Source organism: Pseudorca crassidens, chromosome 2 (assembly GCF_039906515.1).
Source record: "Pseudorca crassidens isolate mPseCra1 chromosome 2, mPseCra1.hap1, whole genome shotgun sequence".
NCBI lineage: Eukaryota > Metazoa > Chordata > Mammalia > Artiodactyla > Delphinidae > Pseudorca > Pseudorca crassidens.
This window is the reverse complement of record NC_090297.1, coordinates 157852983-157876319: the sequence shown is the minus strand read 5'-3', so window position 1 is coordinate 157876319 and position 23337 is coordinate 157852983. Positions and strand designations below refer to the sequence as shown.

Here is a 23337-nt window from a genome sequence, read left to right as displayed (position 1 = left end):
TTGCCATAATTTTTACCCTAATCTATTTCTTTAAGTGAATAATTTTAGAACATTGACATAGAAGATATTCAACGTATATGTATTGTTTGGTTGATGTATTTTGAGTCTCATATTATGACATTATTGTATTATTTGGCAGAAAAGATTAGGAGGAGAGGGAGAAAAGGCAATGAGCATAAATTGAGTGCCTCCCAATATGCTGGATACTACAAGATAGCATATCTATATCTCATTTTATCTTGATGTGCTCTCTTCTTATTTTTGGGGGTTATTTTGTTTTTCTTTTCATTTTTACAGATAGGATATCTGAAGTGCCCAAGTCAAGACCTTGGACATATTCTATCCAATCGGCAAACCCAAAGGCCCCTTTTCCTGCCCTTTAGAGGAAGCTGAGCTGAAACTTCTGCCTTGGCCACTGAGGAAGCTCAGTTTTCAGTTTTACCCATATGCAAATGTCAGTATTAACTCAGTGAGTAGGAAAAGAGCATTGCAACTAAGGGACCAGTGAGAAAGCTGTCTTAGATAAGGGAAGAGTCCCATGTGAGAACTGAGAGACAGTGGGTTTATATCATATCTCATTCCCTCCCATTGTAGAAAAACTAGAAGATGACTCACGGTCACTGCCCCACCCCAGTAAATAAATACCCTTCATCTTGAGGATTATGCTTTTCATTTTTGTTTCTTAGAAAATGTGTATATTTGTTACCTTTTAAGTGTCATTGAAAGTCAAAATAAAATATGTAAAAGGCCATTATTTTAATTTTATTTTATATAGTTAATTACTGTATGTTTATATTGTGGAGTTATATATTACATATTGGTATATAATTATGCTTGCTATTGTCTAAATAATTAAAATATTTTTGTAGCATATGAATCATGCTTACATACTACGTTGTGATTTAAAAAATGTCTGGAAACTGTTCTTGTTGCCCCTGGTTGGCTCTGGTGTTTCGTTTGCTGTATTTAGCTTAATTTGATTTCCTTTAACATGTCTTATGGACATTGTCCATACAAATGCTGAAAAGTTTTTTTCTTCAGTTCCCTTAAATGAGTTTAAAACTGTTGACTTACTTATTAATCTCATGTTTTAAAATTGTCTTTCCTTGGAAAGGCAGTATGCAAATTATATACCATATTTAGATTGAAGGTTTTTTCTTCTGGTAAAATTTTTTTGATTCTCTGTTTATTTGGCCAGGACATACATACAAAATGCTAAAAAGCATTTTGACAGAAAGTAGACGGATGGAAGACTAACAACAACATTTGCATCAAGAAATTAGGTGAATGGAAGATTTAAGAATCCACATAAATTAACCATATCAATTCAATAAATTGAGAAGGGAGTAAGACTTAATTGTTCTAACTTTACAGAAAATTATTTGCTTATTTTGGTGAAACCAATTGTTTCATGTATGTGTAGATAAGTTCATAATATATGGGATTTTTACCTTAACATGAAATTCTACATTTTAAAGGTTTCTCTTTTAATATATAGATGTGTTTCTTATTGCAGAATGTTTTGTTTCACTGTTTTGTAGTATAGCTTCTAATTAAATCATATAAGAATGTATATGGGAATTTCATGGGAAAAATATTTACAAGTAGTATTCTTTTGATCAATAAGAAAAAACTGTTGAGTAGATACTATCCTTATTCCCATTTTACACAAGAGGAAACTAAGGGACATGGGGTAATAAGTAACTTGCCCAAGGTCGTGTGGAAATAAGTGGTGGAACCAGGAGTCAGACTTCTCCACCAATCTGTCTGACTCTTAAGTTTATGCTCTTAATGACATAGTCACGTCCTCTAAGATAGTAGTAATTCTCAGAGCCCAGTCAACAGGCCTCTGGGAATCCTTGAAACTGTTTCAAGGGTCACGAGGTCAAAACTATTTTCATAATACTATCAAAACATTATTGGCTTTTTTATTGTATAGACCTTTGAACTAATAATATGGAAACACAGTGGTGGCTAAAGCTGCTTAGTCAAGGCATTGGCACCGTACTATGCTAATAGTAATAATATTCTTCACTGGCATGCACTTGCAGGTAAGAAAAACAGCCAGTTTCACTTAAGAATGTCCTTGATGAAGTGTTAAAAATGATTGTTTATTAAGTCTTGACCTTTGAATTACATCTTTTTAATGTTTTGTAAGACTAAATGGAAATACACATAAAGCACTTAACGCTGTATACGAAAGTGCCACGGTTGTTGCAAGAAAAAGCACTTGTGTCATTGTTTAAGTTGTGAGCTGAACTAGCCAGTTGTTTCATAGAACATCATGTTTACTTGAAGTGATGACTGACAGACAAATTATGGTTTTGTAGACCTGAGTATTTAGCAGACAGTATAAACCTGTCACTTCAAGGAAAAGAATTGACAATATTTTTTTACCAGTAAAATTTAGGCAAATTTTTCTAAGAGAAAATTAGAATTTTAGGAGCTTGATTCTGCTGCTTAACAGCTGCCCAGTAATTAAAGACTTTTCAGATGAGATGGGTGATGATATAAATGAATGTGATATTTTAAAATAGTATGATGAAATGTGTCATCACTTAGAAGATCTGTGTAACTCAGGGAACCAGTGTTTTTCAAATGACCAATGCACAGTGTTATAAAATCTCTTCAGAGCAGAAGATGGATTTTCATGTTAAAATGTATGGAAAGTTTCAGATTCCATATTATAAATAACTTTCAGGAAATTACCACCTGTGAAGTTTTGATGTAGTATCAGAGAAAACTATCTTCAGTTATTTGGAAAGACTATTAAAATAAATTTTCCATTTCCCACTACTTATCTGGGAATAAGTATGAAGCTAGGCTTTTAAATATTTTAAGTTAAACAGTATATGGCAACAGATTGAATTCAGAGCAGATATGAAAATCTTCTGTTAAGCCATAGCTTAAAGAGATTTTTAAAAATGTAAAATAGTGCTATTCTTCTCACTAATTATTTGTTTCAGAAATATAGTAAATCTTCATTAAAATGTTAGCCATTTTTTCTGTAAAATTGATTTATTGATCATTTTAAATGAATTAATACATACCAGTTTCTCAGTTTTTATTTCTAATATGGTAAATATTAATATATCTAACCCATGTAAACAAAATGTTCTTTAGGGTCCTTTTTTTAAAAAAAAAAATGTAAGAGTCTTAAGGACAAAAAGTTTAGGAGCTGCTGCTCTAGAAGAAGCATATTTAGAAAGTACAGTATAGGGCTTCCCTGGTGGCGCAGTGGTTAGGAATCCACCTGCCAATGCAGCGGACATGGGTTCGAGCCCTGGTCTGGGAGGATCCCACATGCGGCAGAGCGGCTGGGTCCGTGCGCCACAACTGCTGAGCCTACGCTCTAGAGCCCGCACGCCTAGGACCTGTGCTCCGCAGCAAGAGAAGCCACCTCAGTGAAAAGCCCGTGCACCGCAGCAAGGGGTAGCCCCCGCTTCCCTCAACTAGAGAAAAGCCCGACTGCAGCAGTGGAGACCCAGTGCAGCCAAAAATAAAATAAATAAATTTAAAAAAAAAAACACCATTCACTTAAAAAAAAAGAAAACGTACCGTACATGTTAGGACAGAGAAATTGAAATTGCATGTTTTTGAAAGTGCATTAAGTGGTCTACACTTGGTAGACAAAGAAGCAATTTCTTTGGTGTCCATTGTTAGCTCTTAATCAGATATCAAATATATTCATTTGAATTGAGTGTATTTCTCAAAACATTTATAATTGAGACACTTATTTGTATAACATTGCTAGTGTTTACTGAGGTTAACATGATACTAATGTGATCATTTACTTGAGAATTGTAGACCTTTATAAGCTATGTCAAATTGTAGACCTTTATAAGCTATAGAGATATGACAAATGTTATTAGTTGACTGCCTACTTAATTGCCTAATGTATTCCTTTTTAAGTGAACTCTTTTTTTTTTTTTGGTACGCGGGCCTCTCACTGCTGTGGCCTCTCCCGCCATGGAGCACAGGCTCCGGACGCGTAGGCTCAGCGGCCATGGCTCACGGGCTCAGCCGCTTCACGGCATGTGGGGTACCCCCGGACCGGGCCACGAACCCGCGTCCTCCGCATCGCCAGGCGGATTCTCAACCACTGCGCCACCAGGGAAGCCCCATCTGTACTTTTAAAAAGATACTATATTTCAGTAAATTATACTCACCTTTTGTGCATTATAGTCAGTGATGAAGCAGATCACTGCACATCTCTCAATGGCTTAAAACAACACTAATTCTATTTTTCAGCTAAGGGTTGAATGATATACTGAGGGCCTGCTTCAAGTTCTGTGTTAGATACACATCTGTTCTACATGTGTCTCATTCTTCTTGAAGTAATGGGCTAGCTAGGGCGTGTTCTTTCTATGGTAATGGCAGAGGTACAAGAGGTCAAACCCAATTGCCCAAGCACATTTTAGCTTCCACTTGCATCACAGCTATTAACACCATTCCATTGGCCAAAACAAGTCATGAGGCAGAGCCCAGATTTATGGAGTGGGAAGTTTTACTCCCACCTTTAATTGGAGGAATTGCAAAGTCATAGGGCAAAGGTTATATAGTTTATGGCTGTACTTGAGATGTAATAAGATCTGGGACTGTAATCTTTGCAAAGTGAACTCTTAATGGAGTCCATGGACTTACTTTACTGCTGAAAATTTGGTAGATATGTTGTTTCCTGGGACCCGTGGCCTGTCTTATTTATGTAGTCAGGGGTAAATGTTGAATGCAGTTCTATTCCAAGGCCTAGTTATAGGGTTTGGTGAATAGATGCTAAAGTTGAAAATATCTAAATGTATGTTTTTCTGAATCTCTCTCTGCAGGATGACGTAGCTTTGCCAAAGACTTAGAAGCTAAGCAGAAAATGAGCTTAACATCCTGGTTTTTGGTGAGCAGTGGAGGCACTCGCCACAGGCTGCCACGAGAAATGATTTTTGTTGGAAGAGATGACTGTGAGCTCATGTTGCAGGTAATTGCATCTGCCTTCTGTATGTGTCTACTCAAAACCTGGAACTGACATGAAATATTTTTCTACTCCTTTGGAGGGCAACTCTACTTAACATTTGAACTTTCCAGCTCTCCCTCTTTAACCTCTAGTTACTAGTTTAATAAATTTTCTCCCCTTGTATCATTTAAAACTAAGTTCTAAGTCTTGGAGATTATATTTTGAAAAATGAGAGCTTTGAGTAGAGAAGTTTGTTTTTAAGAAGTAAGAAGTTTCACATTATACACTTTTAAAATAAGACTTGTAAGTAATTCATAAAATTAGCATAGAATGAAGTAAAACTGAATTTTAATTATGGATACTTAATTGATACTGGAATTAATCTCTCTTTTTCTTTTCGAGGTTTTCATTATGATATCTTCCAGTAGTTTGAGCATACAGATTGTTGGCATTTACTGAATTATATATAAAGGAGTTACTTTTAAAACATACTTGGACGATTTTTTTAAAATTAATTTATTTTTTATTTTATTTATTTATTTTATTTATTTTTGGCTGTGTTGGGTCTTCGTTGCTGCACGTGGGCTTTCTCTAGTTGAGGTGAGCGGGGGCTGCTCTTCTTTGCAGTGTGTGGGCTTCTCATTCCGGTAGCTTCTCTTGTTGCGGAGCACAGGCTCTAGGCGCAGGGGCTTCAGTAGTTGTGGCCCGCAGGCTCTAGAGCGCAGGCTCAGTAGTTGTGGCACACAGGCTTAGTTGCTCCGCGGCATTTGGGATCTTCCCGGACCAGGGCTCGAACCCCTGTCCCCTGCGTTGGCAGGCGGATTCTTGACCCCTGCGCCACCAGGGAAGCCCTTTTAAGATGTTTTTGAGCAAAGTAATTAGAAAAATGGATCCCTTGGTTTCTGAGATTTAGTTACTTTAATAGGTCCTGGCAATCTAGAATAGAATCTTATCCCCTTGCCCTCCCCTCTTTTGTTGGTAAAAAACTGTAAACAAGTACTTAGAATAGAGAGATTTGTTCTGTTAGCCCAGAGTTTCTCAACTGGGGTGATCCTGCCTCCCCCCAATTCCCCCAAAAGATATTTGGCAGTATTGGAGACATTTTGATTTTTTTTTTTTTAAGAGACAGTTGATTTTTTTTTAATATATTTATTTATTTATTTAGTCATTTATTTATTTATTTAGGCTGCCCCAGGTCTTAGTTGCGGCATATGGGATCTTCGTTGCCTCATGCAGGATCTTTAGTTGCAGCATGCAGACTTCTTAGTTGCAGGATCTTTAGTTGCACTGGGATCTAGTTCCCTGACCAGGGATTGAACCTGGACCCCCTGCATTGGGAGCGCATAGTCTTACCCACTGGACAACCAGGGAAGTCCCCATTTTGATTGTTGTGCATGGTAGAGGGTTGGAGGTGGTTGCTACTGACATTCAGTAGGCAAAGGTCAAGAGACCAGGGGGGGTTGCAAACATCCTACAGTATATAACATACTTCTTCATACCCCCTGTACCACACCCACCAAACACACCCAACAAAGAATTATTTGGCCAAAAATATCAATAGTGCTGAGACTGAGAAACCCTACATTGTCCCCAGAAAAGTCAGATCTGCATATGTTTACATACGTTTTTACTTTAAAATTAAAGAACTTATTTTATAGTTTTGAGACAGTAAAAGTAAAGCCACTATATAGCTATATGAGTATATGAGTTACATGTATAAAGAAACCTTATTTAAAGAAATTCAATGAGAGAAATAGAATAGTACAGAGATTTTTCTGGGCTCCTCAGTGAGATGGAGTAGTGAGACTAGCAACTGAGAAGGCAGTAATGATTCTGTTTGGATGCCCCTTGTAACTGAAACATATCTTAAGTTCAAACTGGGGGGAACTCATTCATTAGAGTGGAAGAGGTACTTTCTGTGTGGCATTTGTGTCAACTAGCAGAGCAGTGTCCTAGGAAATGTGGGAATGTCTGTTTAGGAACTTGCAGAATAAATCTTTTCTTACATGGAGATAAGATTAAGAGACATGACTGGTAAGGTGTCTGTGTCCTGGATTATGTGTAACAAATGTAAGTTGTCTGACAGTTTGTGAGGTGGAGGGAGGAAGCTGAAAGTCCAAGGAGACCAAGATGGGTTCCAATTCACAGGACACACCATCGGAGAGGAAAGAGCTACATAGAGAAAGAACTCTGTGGAGGATTACCCTTGAGTATGCAGTTGAGTACTGATCAGCACACATATGTGAAGAAACTACCCAAGGGCAGGGGAAAAAAATCCCACTCAAATTAGAGTTAACAGTATCCGGCACTAACAGGGTCAGGAATGGTGCCTGTTGCTAACAGCCAGACTGGAAAACCTCACAATTCACAGGGAATTGGTCTCTACCCCTTAGTAGTGGGGAAATAATTAACCCTAGTCTGAGTTCTACTCTTATCTCAATCTTAAAAACAATACTCAAAAGGGTCACACTGTTTTTAAGTAACTTAGCTGTGTCCCAGACCAAAGTTCAAGAATATTTATAGGAATACAGAAATACAAAGGTAAAATTCCCAGTGTTTGTTAACCAATAAAAAATTATCAGGTCTGTAAAGAAGCAGGAAAATGTGACCCATAATGAAGATTGATTAAAGATTTTCTGTTTTTGAAGAGTTTGGCAAAGTTTGGCAAAATTTAAAAATGGCAAAACAATCTTGAAAAAGAAGAATAAAGTTGCACAACTCACACTTCTCAGCTTCAAAATTTATTACAAAGCTGGCAATACTGGAATAAGGGTAGACATACAGACAAATGGAACAGAATGAAGAGTTCAGAAGGAAACCCATATATCTATGGCTGTTACGGTTTGAATTGTGTCCCCCACCCCCAAAGATGTATCAAAGTCCTAATATCCCATACTTGTGAATGTGATCTTATTAGGAAATAGGGTCTTTGAGGATGTGATCAAGTTAAATGAAGTCATTAGGGTGGACCTTAAGCAAATATAACTTGGTGTCACATGATGAGGAGAAGACAGACACAGAGAGAAGACAGCCATGTAAAGATAGAAGCAGAGATTAAGAGTTATGCTACCAGAAGCTAAGGAAACCTGGGGCTACCAGAAACTGGAAGAGGCAAGGAAGGATTCTTCCCTGGAAGTTTTGGAGGAAACATGGCCCTGCCAACTCCTTGATTTTGGACTTCATGAATCCAGAACTTTGAGAGAATAAACTTGGACTGTTTTAAGCCACTCAATTTATGGTACTTTTTTATGGCAGCCCAAGGAAACTGCTACAGTAGGTTTTTGAGAAGGGTGCCAAGTACATTCAGTAGAGGAAAGAGTGGTCTTTCCAACAGATAAAGCTAGGACAACTGGATTTCTACATGTAAAAGAATGAATTTGGACCCCTACCTTACAACATATATAAAAATTAACTCAAAATGGATCAGTGACCTGAATATAAGAGCTAAAGCCATAAAACTCTTAGAAGAAATCATAGGGATAAATCGTCATGACCTTGGATTTGGCAGTGGATTCTTAGATGTGGTACCAATAGCACAAGCAACAAAAGAAAAAGTAGGTAAGTTGGACTTCATCAAAATTAGAAACTTGTGCATCTAAGGATACTATCAAGAGAGGAAAAAGACAACTCTCAGAATTGGAGAAAATATTTGCAAAACCATACATATCTTATAATATCCAGAGTATATAAAGAACAACTACAACTCAACAACAAATATACAAACAGCCCCCTTAAAAAATGGTCAAAAGACTTGAGTAGACATTTCGCCAAAGAGATATAAAAATGGCTAATAAGCACATGAAAGTCACTCAACATCATTTGTCATTAAGAAATGCAGATCAGAACCACAATGAAATACTACTTCATATCTACTGGGATGGCAATAATGTTAAAGAAAAAAAAAAAAGATAAGTGTTGGTAAGGGTATGGAGAAATTGAAATTCTTGTACTTTGCTGGTGGGAATGTGAAAAATGGGGTAGCCGCTGTGGAAAACAATTTAGTGGTCCCTCAAAAAGCTAAACAGAATTATCATATGACCCAGCAATTCCACTAGTAGGCTATACCCAGAATAATTGAAAGCTAGGACTCAAACAGATACTTGTATTTAAGTCAGTGTTCATTGTAGTGTTATTCACAGTAGCCAAAAGGTGACAACAACCCAAGTGTCCAGCAGCAGATGAAGGGATAAACAAAATACAGTATATGTCAATACATATAATGGATTATTATTCAGTTACAAAAAGAAACGAAGTTTGAATACATGCTGCAACAGAAATGAACCTTGAAAACATTATGCTAAATGAAATAAGCCAGAAACAAATGACAAATGTATGATTCCACTTACATGAAATATCTAAAAGAAGCAACTTCATAGAGATACAAAGTAGATTAGTGGTTACCAGTGGCTGGAGGAAGGAGGGTTGAAGAGTTATTGCTATACAGTTACAGTTTCTGTTTGGAGTGATGAAAGAATTTTGGAAAGGGGTATGGTTTGGGGTGTTAAATTTTGGAATCGGATATTGTGCAATGGTGATGATTGCACAACATTGTAAATTTAATTAATGCCACTGAATCGTACAATGAAAATGGTTAAAATGACAAATATTATGTTATATATATTTTACCACAGTGAAAAATCTAGAGGGAAATCAATGGCAATAGAATTTTAAAATATCATTGAATCAATTCAGGTATTATAATCAAAATAATGCCTTTATAACAAATTAAAAGAAAATCAATAATTTTTAAAGCACAAAAACCACTATTACCACTATAAGAAGTCAAACATTAAAATAACATTTTTTATTTAAAATTCATCAATGTGTCTGATGTGGGCATCTGTTCTACTTATGACTATTTTTAAATTTATGCTTTATTTAAAAAATAAAATATAAAGTTGGTGAAACTCCATGATCAGGCAAGAAAAAAACCAGTTTTGACCTGTTACTCAGACTCCACCTCTAGAGATACTTCTGCCCTTAATCTGATAGGAGCATACTCCTTTTAGCACTACCCTGGACACAGTGTATTCTCTGAAAAAGTTCCATGATTTGATCACCATCATGGTTACCTGGTAGTCAGAATCAGTGCTACAAATTAATGGAACTCCTCTTAGTACAGAAAGACACATCTTTTGTATGGAAGTAAGAACAAGTATTTGCAAATTGTATTTAGTTTTGTTTTTTTTCGCGGTACGCGGGCCTCTCACTGTTGTGGCCTCTCCCGTTGTAGAGCACAGGCTCTGGACGCACAGGCTCAGTGGCCATGGCTCATGGGCCTAGCCTCTCTGCGGCATGTGGGATCTTCCCGGACCAGGGCACGAACCCGTGTCCCCTGCATCGGCATGCGGACTCTCAACCACCAGGGAAGCCCTATATTTAGTTTTTAAATGGTTTAGTCGAGGAGCTTCAAGGTGGCGAAAGAGTATGACATGGAGATCACCTTCCTCCCCACAAATACATCAGAAATACCTCTATCTACATGTGGAACAGCTCCTACACAACACCAACTGAACGCTGGCAGAAGACCTCAGACCTCCCAAAAGGCAAGAAACTCCTACACGTACCTGGGTAGGGCAAAAGAAAAAAGAAAAAACAGAGGCAAAAGAATAGGGATGGAACCTGCACCAGTGGGAGAGAGCTGTGAAAGAGGAAAGGTTTCCACACACTAGGAAGCCCCTTCGTGGGCGGACACTGCGGAGCTTCGGAGCCACGGAGGAGAGTGCAGCAACAGGGGTGCAGAGGGCAAAGTGGAGAGATTCCCGCACGGAGGATCGGTGCCGACCAGCACTCACCAGCCCAAGAGGCTTGTCTGCTCACCTGCTGGGACGGGTAGGGGCTGGGAGCTGAGGCTCGGGCTTCCGTCAGATCCCAGGGAGAGGACTGGGGTTGGCTGTGTGAACACAGCCTGAAGGGGGCTAGTGTGCCACGGCTAGCCTGGAGGGAGTCTGGGAAAAAGTCTGGAGCTGCTGAAGAGGCAAGAGACTTTTTCATGCCTCTTTGTTTCGTGGTGCGCAAGAAGGGGGATTCAGAGCGCCGCTTAAAGGAGCTCCAGAGACGGGTGTGAGCTGCAACTATCAACACAGACCCCAGAGACGGGCGTGAGATGCTAAGGCTGCTGCTGCATCCACCAAGAAGCCTGTGTGCAAACACAGGTCACTATCCACACTACCCATCCCGGGAGCCTGTGCAGCCTGCCACTGCCAGGGTCCTGTGATCCAAGGACAACTTCCCCAGGAGAACACACAGCGCACCTCAGGCTGGTGCAATGTCACGCCGGCCTCTGCCACCACAGGCTCTCCCAGCATTCTGTACCCCTCCCTCCCCCTGGCCTGAGTGAGCCAGGGCCCCCGAATCAGCTAACCCCATCCTTACTGAGTGAAGAACAGATGCCCTCAGGTGACATACATGCAGAAGCGGGGCCAAATCCAAAGCTGAAAGCCAGAAGCGAACAAAGAAGAGAAAGGGAAATCTCTCCCAGCAGCATCAGGAGCAGTGGATTAACTCACCACAGTCAACTTGATGTACCCTGCATCTGTGGAATACTTGAATAGACAACAAATCATGCCAAATTGAGGAGATGGACTTTGGGAGCAATGATATATTTTTTTTTTCCCTTTTTCTCTTTTTCTAAGTGTGCATGTGTATGCATCTATGTGTGATTTTGTCTGTATAGCTTTGCTTTTACCATTTGTCCTAGGGTTCTGTCTGTCTTTTTTTACTATAGTTTTTAGCGCTTCTTGTCATTGGTAGGTTTGTTTTTGGTTTGGTTGCTCTCTTCTTTCTTTCTTTCTTTTTTATTACTTTAAAAAATTTTTTTAAATAATTTTTGTTTTTTATTTTAATAACTTTTTAATTTAATTTAATTTTATCTTCTTCTTTCTTTCTTTCTATTTCTTCTCCATTTTATTCTGAGTCGTGTGGATGACAGACTCTTGGTGCTCCAGCCAGGTGTCAGGGCTGTGCCTCTGAGGTGGGAAACCCAAGTTCAGGACATTGGTCACACAGCTGGGAGACCGCCCAGCTCCAGGTAATATAAAGCAGCGAAAATATCCCAGAGATCTCCATCTCAACGCCAAAACCCAGCTCCACTCAACAACCAGCAAGCTCCAGTGCTGGACACCCTATACCAAACAACTAGCAAGTCAGGAACACAACCCCACCCATTAGCGGAAAGGCTGCCTAAAATCATTATAAGGCCACAGACAGACACCCCAAAACACACCACCAGACGTGGACCTGCCCACCAGAAAACAAGATCCAGCCTCATCCACCAGAACACAGGCCCTAGTCCCCTCCATCAGGAAGCCTACACAACCCACTGAACCAACCTTAGCCACTGGGGGCAGACACCCAAAACAACGGGAACTATGACTTGCAGCCTACGAAAAGGAGACCCCAAATGCAGTAAGGTAAGCAAAATGAGAAGACAGAGAAGCACACAGCACATGAAGGAGCAAGGTGAAAACCCACCAGACCCAACAAATGAAGAGGAAATAGGCAGTCTACCTGAAAAAGAATTCAGAATAATGATAGTAAACATGATCCAAAATCTTGGAAATAGAATGGAGAAAATACAAGAAACATTTAACAAGGACCTAGAAGAACTAAAGAGCAAACAAACAGTGATGAACCACACAATAAATGAAATTAAAAATTCTCTAAAAGGGATCAATAGCAGAATAACTGAGGCAAAAGAATGGATAAGTGACCTGGAAGATAAAATAGTGGAAGTAACTACTGCAGAGCAGATTAAAGAAAAAGAAATGAAAAGAATTGAGGACAGTCTCAAAGACCTCTGGGACAACATTAAACACACCAACATTCGAATTATAGGGGTCCCAGAAGAAGGAGAGAAAACGAAAGGGACTGAGAAAATCTTTGAAGAGATTTTAGTTGAAACCTTCCCTAATACGGGAAAGGAAAGAGTTAATCAAGTCCAGAAAGCACAGAGAGTCCCATACAGGATAAATCCAAGGAGAAATACGCCAAGACACATATTAATAAAACCATCAAAAATTAAATACGAAGAAAAACTGTTAAAAGCAGCAAGGGAAAAACAACAAATAACATACAACGGAATCACCATAAGGTTAACAGCTGATATTTCAGCAGAAACTATGCAAGCCAGGAGAGAATGGCAGGATATTTAAAGTGATGAAGGGGAAAAACCTACAACCAAGATTACTCTACCCAGAAACGATCTCATTCAGATTTGATGGAGAAATTAAAACCTTTACAGACAAGCAGAAGCTAAGAGAATTCAGCAGCACCAAACCAAGTTTACAACAAATGCTAAAGGAACTTCTCTACGCAGGAAACACAAGAGAAGGAAAAGACCTACAATAACAAACCCAAAACAATTAAGAAAATGGTAATAGGAACATACATATCGATAATTACCTTAAATGTAAATGGATTAAATGCTCCAACCAAAAGACATAGACTGGCTGAATGGATACAAAAACAAGACTCATATATATGCTGTCTGCAAGAGACGCACTTCAGACTTAGGGACACATACAGACTGAAAGTGAGGGGATGGAAAAAGGTATTCCATGCAAATGGAAATCAAAAGAAAGCTTGAGTAGCAATTCTCATATCAGACAAAATAGACTTTAAAACAAAGACTATTACAAGAGACAAAGAAGGACACTACCTAAAGATCAAGGGATCAATCCAAGAAGAAGATATAACAATTGTAAATATTTATGCACCCAACATAGGAGCACCTCAATACATAAGGCAAATACTAACAGCCATAAAAGGGGAAACCGACAGTAACACAATCATAGTAGGGAACTGTAACACCCCACTTTCACCAATGGACAGATCATCCAAAATGAAAATAAATAAGGAAACACAAGCTTTAAATGATACATTAAAGAAGATGGACTTAATTGATATTAATAAGACATTCCATCCAAAAACAACAGAATACACTTTCTTCTCAAGTGCTCATGGAACATTTTCCAGGATAGATCATATCTTGGGTCACAAGTCAAGGCTTGGTAAATTTAAGAGAGTTGAAATCATATCAAGTATCTTTTCTGACCACAACGCCATGAGACTAGATATCAATTACAGGAAAAATTGTGTAAGAAATAAAAACACATGGAGGCTAAACAATAAACTACTTAATAACCAAGAGATCACTGAAGAAATCAAAGAAGAAATCAAAAAATACCTAGAAACAAATGACAATGAAAACACGACGACCCAAAACCTATGGGATGCAGCAAAAGCAGTTCTAAGAGGGAAGTTTATAGCAATATGATCCTACCTTAAGAAACAAGAAACATCTCAAATAAACAACCTGACCTTACACCTAAAGCAATTAGAGAAAGAACAGCAAAGTTAGCAAAAAGAAAGAAATCATAAAGATCAGATCAGAAATAAATGAAAAAGAAATGAAGGAAATGATAGCAAAGATCAATAAAACTAAAACCTGGTTCTTTGAGAAGATAAACAAAATTGACAAACCATTAGGCAGACTCATCAAGAAAAAGAGGGAGAAGACTCAAATCAATAGAATTAGAAATGAAAAAGGAGAAGTAAAAACTGACACTGCAGAAATACAAAGGATTGTGAGAGAGTACTACAAGCAACTCTGTGCCAATAAAATGCACAACCTGGAAGAAATGGACAAATTCTTAGAAATGCACAACCTACCAAGACTGAATCAGGAAGAAATAGAAAATATGAACAGACCAGTCACAAGCACTGAAATTGAAACTGTGCTTAAAAATCTTCCAAGAAACAAAAGCCCAGGGACCAGAAGGCTTCAGAGGCGAATTCTATCAAACATTTAGAGAAGAGCTAACACCTATCCTTCTCAAACTCTTACAAAATATAGCAGAGGGAGGAACACTCCCAGACTAATTCTACAAGGCCACCATCACCCTGATACCAAAACCAAAGATGTCACATAGAAAGAAAACTACAAGCCAATATCACTGATGAACATAGTTGCAAAAATCCTTAACAAAATACTAGCAAACAGAATCCAACAGCACATTAAAAGGATCATACACGATGATCAAGTGGGGTTTATCCCAGGAATGCCAGGATTCTTCAGTATACACAAATAAATCAATGTGTTCCATCATAATAACCAGTTGAAGGAGAAAAACCATATGATCATCTCAATAGATGCAGAGAAAGCTTTTGACAGAATTCAACACCCATTTATGATAAAAACCCTCCAGAGAGTAGGCATAGAGGGAACTTACCTCAACATAATAAAGGCTATATATGACAAACCCACAGCCAACATCGTTCTCAATGGTGAAAAACTGAAACCATTTCCATTAAGATCAGGAAAAAGACAAGGTTGCCCACTCTCACCACTATTATTCAACACAGTTTTGGAAGTTTTAGCCACAGCAATCAGAGAAGAAAAAGAAATAAATGGAATCTAAATTGTAAAAGAATAAGTAAAGCTATCACTGTTTGCACATGACATGATACTATACATAGAGAATCCTAAAGATGCTACTAGAAAACTACTAGACCCAATCAATGAATTTGGTAAAGTTGCAGGATACAAAATTAATGCACAGAAATCTCTTGCATTCCTATACACCGATGATGAAAAATCTGAAAGTGAAATCAAGAAAACACTCCCATTTACCATTGCAACAAAAAGAATAAAATATCTAGGTATAAACCTGCCTAAGGAGACAAAAGACCTGTATGCAGAAAATTATGACACTGATGAATGAAATTAAAGATGATACAAATAGATGGAGTGATATACCATGTTCTTGGATTGGAAGAATCAACATTGTGAAAATGACTCTACTACCCAAAGCAATCGACAGATTCAATGCAATCCCTATCAAACTACCAATGGCATTTTTAATAGAACAGCAGAAAAAATTTCACAATTTGTTTGGAAACACAAAAGACCCCGAATAGCCAAAGCAATCTTGAGAAAGAAAAACGGAGCTGGAGGAATCAGGATCCCTGACTTCAGACTATAATGCAAAGCTACAGTAATCAAGACAGTATGGTATTGCACAAAAACAGAAATAATAGATCAATGGAACAGGATAGAAAGCCCAAAGATAAACCCACGCACATATGGTCACCTTATCTTTGATAAAGGAGGCAATAATATACAGTGGAAAAAAGACAGCCTCTTAAATAAGTGTTGCTGGTAGAACTTGGACAGCTACATGTAAAAGAATGAAATTAGAACACTCCGTAACACCATACACAGAAATAACCTCAAAATGGATTAAAGACCTAAATGTAAGGCCAGACACTGTCAGACTCTTAGAGGAAAACATAGGCAGAACACTCTTTGACATAAATCACAGCAAGATCCTTTTTGACCCACCTCCTAGAGAAATGGAAATAAAAAGAAAAATAAACAAATGGGAGCTAATGAAACTTAAAAGCTTTTGCACAGCAAAGGAAACCATAAGATGAAAAGACAACCCTCAGAATGGGAGAAAATATTTGCAAATGAAGCCACTGACAAAGGATTAATCTCCAAAATTTACAAGCAGCTCATGCAGCTCAATATCAAGAAAAGAAAAACAGTCCAGTCCAGAAATGGGCAGAAGACCTAAGTAGACATTTCTCCAAAGAAAATGTACAGATTGCCAACAAGCACATGAAAGAATTCTCAACATCATTAATCATTAGAGAAATTCAAATCAAAAATATAGTGGGATATCATCTCACACCGGTCAGAATGGACATCTTCAAAAAATCTACAAACAATAAATGCTGAAGTGGGTGTGGAGAAAAGGGAACCATCTCACACTGTTGGTGGGAATGTAAATTGATACAGCCACTATGGAGAACAGTATGGAGGTTCCTTAAAACCTACAAATAGAACTACCATATGACTCAGCAATCCCACTACTGGGCATATATCCTGAGAAAACCATAATTCAAAAAGAGTCATGTACCACCGTGTTCATTGCAGCTCTATTTACAATAGGCAGGACATGCAAGCAACCTAAGTGTCCATCAACAGATGAATGGATATAGAAGATTTGGCACATGTATACAATGGAATATTACTCAGCCACAAAAAGAAACGAAATTGAGTTGCTTGTAGTGAGGTGCATGGACCTAGAGTCTGTCACACAGAGTGAAGTAAGTCAGAAAGAGAAAAACAAATACCATATGCTAACAGATATATATGGACTCTAAAAAAAAAATGGTCATGAAGAACATAGGGATAAGACGGGCATAAACACGCAGACCTACTAGAGAATGTACTTGAGGATACGGGGAGGGGGAAGGGTAAGCTGGGACAAAGTGAGAGAGTTGCATGGACATATATACACTACTAAATGTCAAATACAGAGCTAGTGGGAAGCAGCCACATAACACAGGGAGATCAGCTCAGTGCTTTGTGACCACCTAGAGGGGTGGGATAGGGAGGGTGGGAGACGTTAGAAGGAAGAGATATGGGGATATATGTATATGTATAACTGATTCACTTTGTTATAAAGCAGAAACTAACACACCATTGTAAAGCAATTATACTCCAAAAGAGATGTTAAAAAAAAAAGGCCAAGCCGTAAAAAGTAAAATAAAATAAATAAATAAATAAATGGTTTAGTCTTTCATAGAATATTAGTAAAATAAATGGATTATTTAAAACTTACTATTTTTTTTATATTATTTCTGAAAAGTGAACTAAGCTCACGTATGGAGAAGTGGAGACTCACAAGTATATAAATATTAGTGAAATATATTTGTTCAGAGCTCTAGAGTTGATGAAGTTATGTTTTCATTTTAAGGCGTTATGTAGATGAAATGTTTCTACATTGTTTAGATCAGTTGTTGTGAGAAGTAAAATTGTTAGAAATACAAATAATTACTTTTTGCTTTTTTAAAGAGTCAATAAAAGAAGATCTTTTAAATTTTCTTAACCTAATTTAGTATTTATGGTTTATAACCCTTTATTTTTAATGTACAGGAAACAACTGGTTAGTTGTTAGGTTTTAGAATCTCTGCCTCTGAATAATTTTCAGTAGTTTCTTACCTGTAAAGATTTCAACTACAAATAGATTTACCGGCATTGTAAACAATACTTTGATGATAATGTAGCTTAAAACCCAGTGCAAAATGGAAACAAATAATCCATGCGGTCATATGCTCTGTTTGATTACAATTACATTTTTTTGTTAATTATGACCAAAAAAAGTTTTGAATTTTTTGTTGTTATTTCATCTCATTCCAAAAATGGTAGTCTAAAGAATGTGGTCATTGAGAAGAAAATGTGCTTGGATATTAAAGAGTTGGTGATTAAACAAGGGATTCTGGAATTCGAGTTTTGTTTCTGCCACTTACCTTGGAAGACTTTAGCAAATTAATGAACTTGCTGTGCTTGTTTGTTGTGCTATAGAAAGATGATTATACCATGCTATGTTCCATAAGACATATGTAAAATAAATCTTAGAGAGCGTGAATGAAAGGTATAAAGTATAATTATTGGGTAAAGATTATACCGTCTTTGTTTTTTTTGTTTTTGTTTTCATTTGCGATACGCGGGCCTCTCACTGCCGCGGCCTCTCCCGTTGCGGGGCACAGGCTCCGGACGCGCAGGCTCAGTGGCCATGGCCCACGGGCCCAGCCACTCCACGGCACGTGGGATCCTCCCAGACCGGGGCACGAACCCACGTCCCCTGCATCGGCAGGCGGACTCTCAACCACTGCGCCACCAGGGAAGCCCCCCATCTTTGTTTTGAGTGATACACAATATTACTAGTATTAAAAGTACCATGCCGTTGAATTATACTTTCTTTTGTTCTCAGTGTTTATTTTTGTTGGTTCAATTGTTCCTCAAGAATTTCTTAAAGATAGAATTACCTCCATTTTACAGATGGTAAAATTAAGATTCAGAAAGACTTAGTCACTGTGTTTTATTACAATATATTGGATTCTTCTGTATACAAGTTGAGTTGCATTTTGAAAAAAGTTCATATCTGAATTCTAATTTTATCTTAATTGTACCAAACGGATGAATTTTGCTCTATTTGGAGAATCATCATCATACTAATTAAATAGTTTTCCTAATGCATAATAGAAAATATAATAAAATTATATCTGACTCACTGTTTTAATATTTTAATTTTTGTATGATGTATTAACAGAATGTGTTTTGAAGATCATAGGTTAGTAATTTTCATCTATCCTTTGGAGCACATAGCAAAGGATAAATCACTGTTTATTACTATGATTGTAAAAACACAACTGGACTTTTAAAGAATCTTTCAGCTACACTATCTTTAAAGAACATTTTTTTTTAATTATTTTTTTATTTTTGGCTATGTTGGGTCTTCGTTGCTGCACGCGGGTGTTCTCTAGTTGCGGCGAGTGGGGACTACTCTTTGTTGCGGTGTGTGGGCTCCTCATTGCAGTGGCTTCTCTTGTTGCACAGCACTGGCTGTAGGTGTGCGGTCTTCAGTAGTTGCGGCTTGTGGGCTCAGTAGTTGTGGCTCATGGGCTCTAGAGCTCAGACTCAGTAGTTGTGGCGCACAGGCTTAGTTGCTCTGCGGCATGTGGGATCTTCCCGGGCCAGGGCTCGAACCCATGTCCCCCGCATTGGCAGGCGGATTCTTAACCATTGCGCCACCAGGGAAGCCCCTCTTTTAAAATTTTTAAATGATGAGACATACAGTGGCAATCTTTGTCTTTTTAGTTTTTTCTTAACATATGTATCCATGTATTTGTGTCTTTTTCTCTCATATTTTTAGTAGGAAAGAGAAATAATAGCCATTTCATATCCAATGTGTATATAGATAGGGTCTCTCTGTCCTTTAAGGCTTAGAGCCTAGTAGAAGGATATGTGTATGTAAATAAGTGGGTATAAACAGTATGTACAAGACAGTGATGGGAGTTGGTATGGGGTACAGAAAAAAGAGATTGGTCAGTTCTGCCTGCAAGGAAATGTGGGAATGTGAAATCTGGAAAGACTTCTGGAGGAGATGGCTTTAGCTGAATTATCTTAAAAGATGAATAAATGGTTTCTGGAAGGTTAGAGTGTGGTTGAGTGTGTGGTATTGAAGATAGCATGGCATTCAGTGTCTATTTAGGTAAATTAAAATAGTTCCTTGAAGTTTGTATATAAGATGTGAAGGCAAACGTTTTGAGAGATTAAGACGGGCATTAGAAGAGGCCAGACCGTGGCAGGCCTTGTGTTCTATATTAAAGACTTGGTGTATCTTACCTTAGCCAGTAAGAGGAGTTTTTAAGCAGAGCGATATTGCCTTTTCAGATGCTTCCCATGCATTTAATCCTCACAAAAAAAAATCTGTGAGCTAGGTTTACCTTTTTGTAGAATGATTATACAAAGATTAGTAATTTTACCAAGGTCCCACAGCTGGCAAGTGGCTGGACCAGTTCTTTTTGACTCCAACACCTGTGCTTTAAACTACTATTCTGTATTACTGCTCAGGATTAGAGATTGGACTTGGTATAAGCAGTTAGATGATTATAATAATCTAGGAAGAGACAGTTAAGTTCTAAGGAAGAGAGTATCATTTAAAATGAAGAAAAGAAGACAGAGCAGGAGAGAGATTGAAAATAGAAGGCTGTGCTTTCTAGTTATATATAATGTACGAGGGAGAGAAAAAGAATGTTAAGACCTAGCCTTTCTGGCATGGAAATAGATGAAGTAGCGGTTCAGGAGGTGTACTTTTGGGGAATAAGATAATGAGTTTGAGGTTCCTGAGGGATACCCAGATTGATATATTAAACAGAAAACCGGAAATAAATATATGAAGCTGAGCAGAGTAGTCCATGAAGAAGGTAGAGATTTGGGGATTAGGAGCATAAAGGGAATAGTTGAAGCCAGGGGGGAATCTAGGTTATATAGAGAAGGAGGTAAAGTCGGAGTTATAGGATGTGGTTGCTCGGGAGAAAAGGAAGGGGTCAGAATATTAGATGTCTTGCTGTTGTCAAAGGACTTAGGTAATATACTAGTAAATTAGTGTAAATAATTGAGAAAACTGGAAGAATAGACAAATGTAGTCTCAGAGAAATACTATGGCTTAGATTCCATAGGTGGAATCAATTTCGCATGATAAAGTTTAGCAATGGGAGTGGTATGACAAGGTATGGTAAGGATTTTGGTTGTGGGAGTAGAGAAGGCTAGATTTTTATATGGGTTATCTACAGAGGCATTTAAAATCAACCATGAAGAAGTAGGAATTTGAATTTACCATTACCCCAAAACGTAAGTCAAAAAGTTAGAATGACCTCAAATGATTGAAGCAACCTGGGAGGTGAGTGTGTGTGTGTGTGTGTGTAAATATATAGTGTGTATATATATTTATTTACACTTATATTTATATGTAGGTGGATAACAAGAACTTCAGAAAAGTAAAAAGTTTTTTTCATTGGAGGGGGAAAGTAATGGTCTAGAAGCCACAATAGTAGACTGGACTGCAGTTCAGACTGCATCTGTGTACTCAACAGAATATTGGATTTAGGAGGATATCATCCACTTTAAAGGAATGTCGTGGAAATAGTGTTCTCAGGGGGAAAACCAGATATTAAAGGAAGGAAGTAGGAGATAACCCTAAGAGCTTGAGAATGAAGAGGCGTTTCAAGTAAGGAGGATTCTCAAGAGTGTAGTGTAAAAAGCCTTGGGAAGAGGGTCTTTGTAGAAAGTAAAACTTATGAGGGAAGAGGCATAGGCTCTTGTGGGGGAAATGACTGTGAGGGGATAGTGACTAGAGAGTCTTGCATTCTTACCAAAGGCATAAGGTGGAGCAAATAAGAAATCTGGTCAAAATTGACTATCTTTGTGATTTAAACCTGGACCAGCTAAGGTTTTTCCATTAGTATTATAAATTTGATAAAGTTAGCTGTCTTTGTCAGGGTTTAAATTATATGTTTCTGAGAGATTATTAAATTTTTATTGAAAAGCTCAAATGGGTTGTGAAAATTAAGTTGCAGTGCACCTTCTTCTGGCTCAGTTTAATCTAGAGGAAGTGTGAATTTATCTGGAAATGAAAATGGTTTAATGTTTGTGTGGTTAGATGTAAATAACAAATCTTTTTTATTCCCTCAGTTTTTCTTGGCCACTTACTTGACATATTATATTCTATAGTCTTGGTTTCCTGCTTAGTTTCTGTGATGGGTACAGAAACACATTGATACCTTGAATACATTTGATAAATAAGAACAGACTTTTATTTGCTTTCATTGGCTGTTATTTTTTGAAGAGTTACACAAATGCAATGACTTGTCCTGTGATTTCTAAACCGATGATATCCCTTGCCTTGAGTTCATAAGACTAGTCTTCTCAAAAAGTTATTAAGGTCTTTATTAAACAAAGAAAAAAGGTGCTTTTTCTGGTTCCATATAATGTGCCCACTCCTTCACTCCTCAATCTCCAAAGCTGTAGTGGCATCTCAGTGGACTCTCATTTTCTTAAGTGTGTTCTACGTTCAGTAGCAGGTGTTCTTGTATTATCTACCCCCATAAACGATTTGAGGGCAGGGTGCATGTCAGATTCAGAATATTCCAGGTTTCTAGCAAGTTGTAAACTTAGGGAATTGGCCGCTTCAAATTATTTCCTCCTCAAACTGTTTTTTCTCCATATCTCTGAGCCATGTAGACTTCCCTCAAAAGCTGCCATTCCCTGACTCTGTGAGCAGCCATTTGATTTTTTTTTCCCCATATCTAACAGTAAATTTTCACTTTCCTTTCTGATTTCTTTTCCTCAAGTCTCATTTAGATGTTTTCTCCTTGAATTTCATCATACTCTCTTCTAAGAACTTCTGCCCTTTCTCTATTCTCTTCCTCACAGAGAGATTATTTATGATAGTCTAGTCACTATTTATTTAGAGGTTGCATATACTTGAACTCTCACTTGCCTTACAACATGTAGAGATTTTTTTCTTCCTTAGACTAATTCAACTTGGAGAAATTATTTTTGTAGTCGTGCTTCATTTGCTTCTTATCACCCTAATAACTGAATTTAGTACTTCATTAATTTAAACATAGTGACAGTTTAAACATGACAATAAAAACCAAAACAAAGTTTAAGTAACTTTTAGATTTAGTGCAGGTGTTTTGCAGCAGTCTAATTTGCCATAATAGATGGTTTTTCAGGCAAGCTGCAGAGAAGTGGGGATAATAGTACTATTCATGAAGTTACTCTTAATTCTGAGATTTGCAGTTTGTCCTAGAGAAATTGAGATTGCAGAAAAAACAAAACAACCCCCCCCGATCAACCTTTAAAAAGAATAAAAGTATATGTATGATAAATCTTTAGATTTTGTTGGAAGATTGCTTTAGGTCACATATTGTTTCTTCCTAATGTCAGTTATTTTAATATAGAGTTTTGTGTGCTGAAAGACCAAAACTTTTTCAATATAGAATTTAAGCTAATTGGGTAAGGGACTTTTTAA

The 23337-nt window shown here is 37.6% G+C and overlaps 1 protein-coding gene across 12 annotated transcripts in view; it reads left to right on the top strand.

Annotated features, from left to right (window-relative positions):
- The window catches only part of CEP170 (centrosomal protein 170), a 147212-nt gene that overhangs the window by 32851 nt on the left and 91024 nt on the right, over positions 1–23337 (top strand). For all 12 annotated transcript variants that reach the window (XM_067729484.1, XM_067729480.1, XM_067729479.1 and 9 more), the window contains one exon: positions 4824–4969. In XM_067729484.1, coding sequence (XP_067585585.1) covers positions 4865–4969 — 105 coding nt within the window. In that variant the 5' untranslated portion in view covers positions 4824–4864. The remainder of the gene's footprint in view (positions 1–4823; positions 4970–23337) is intronic.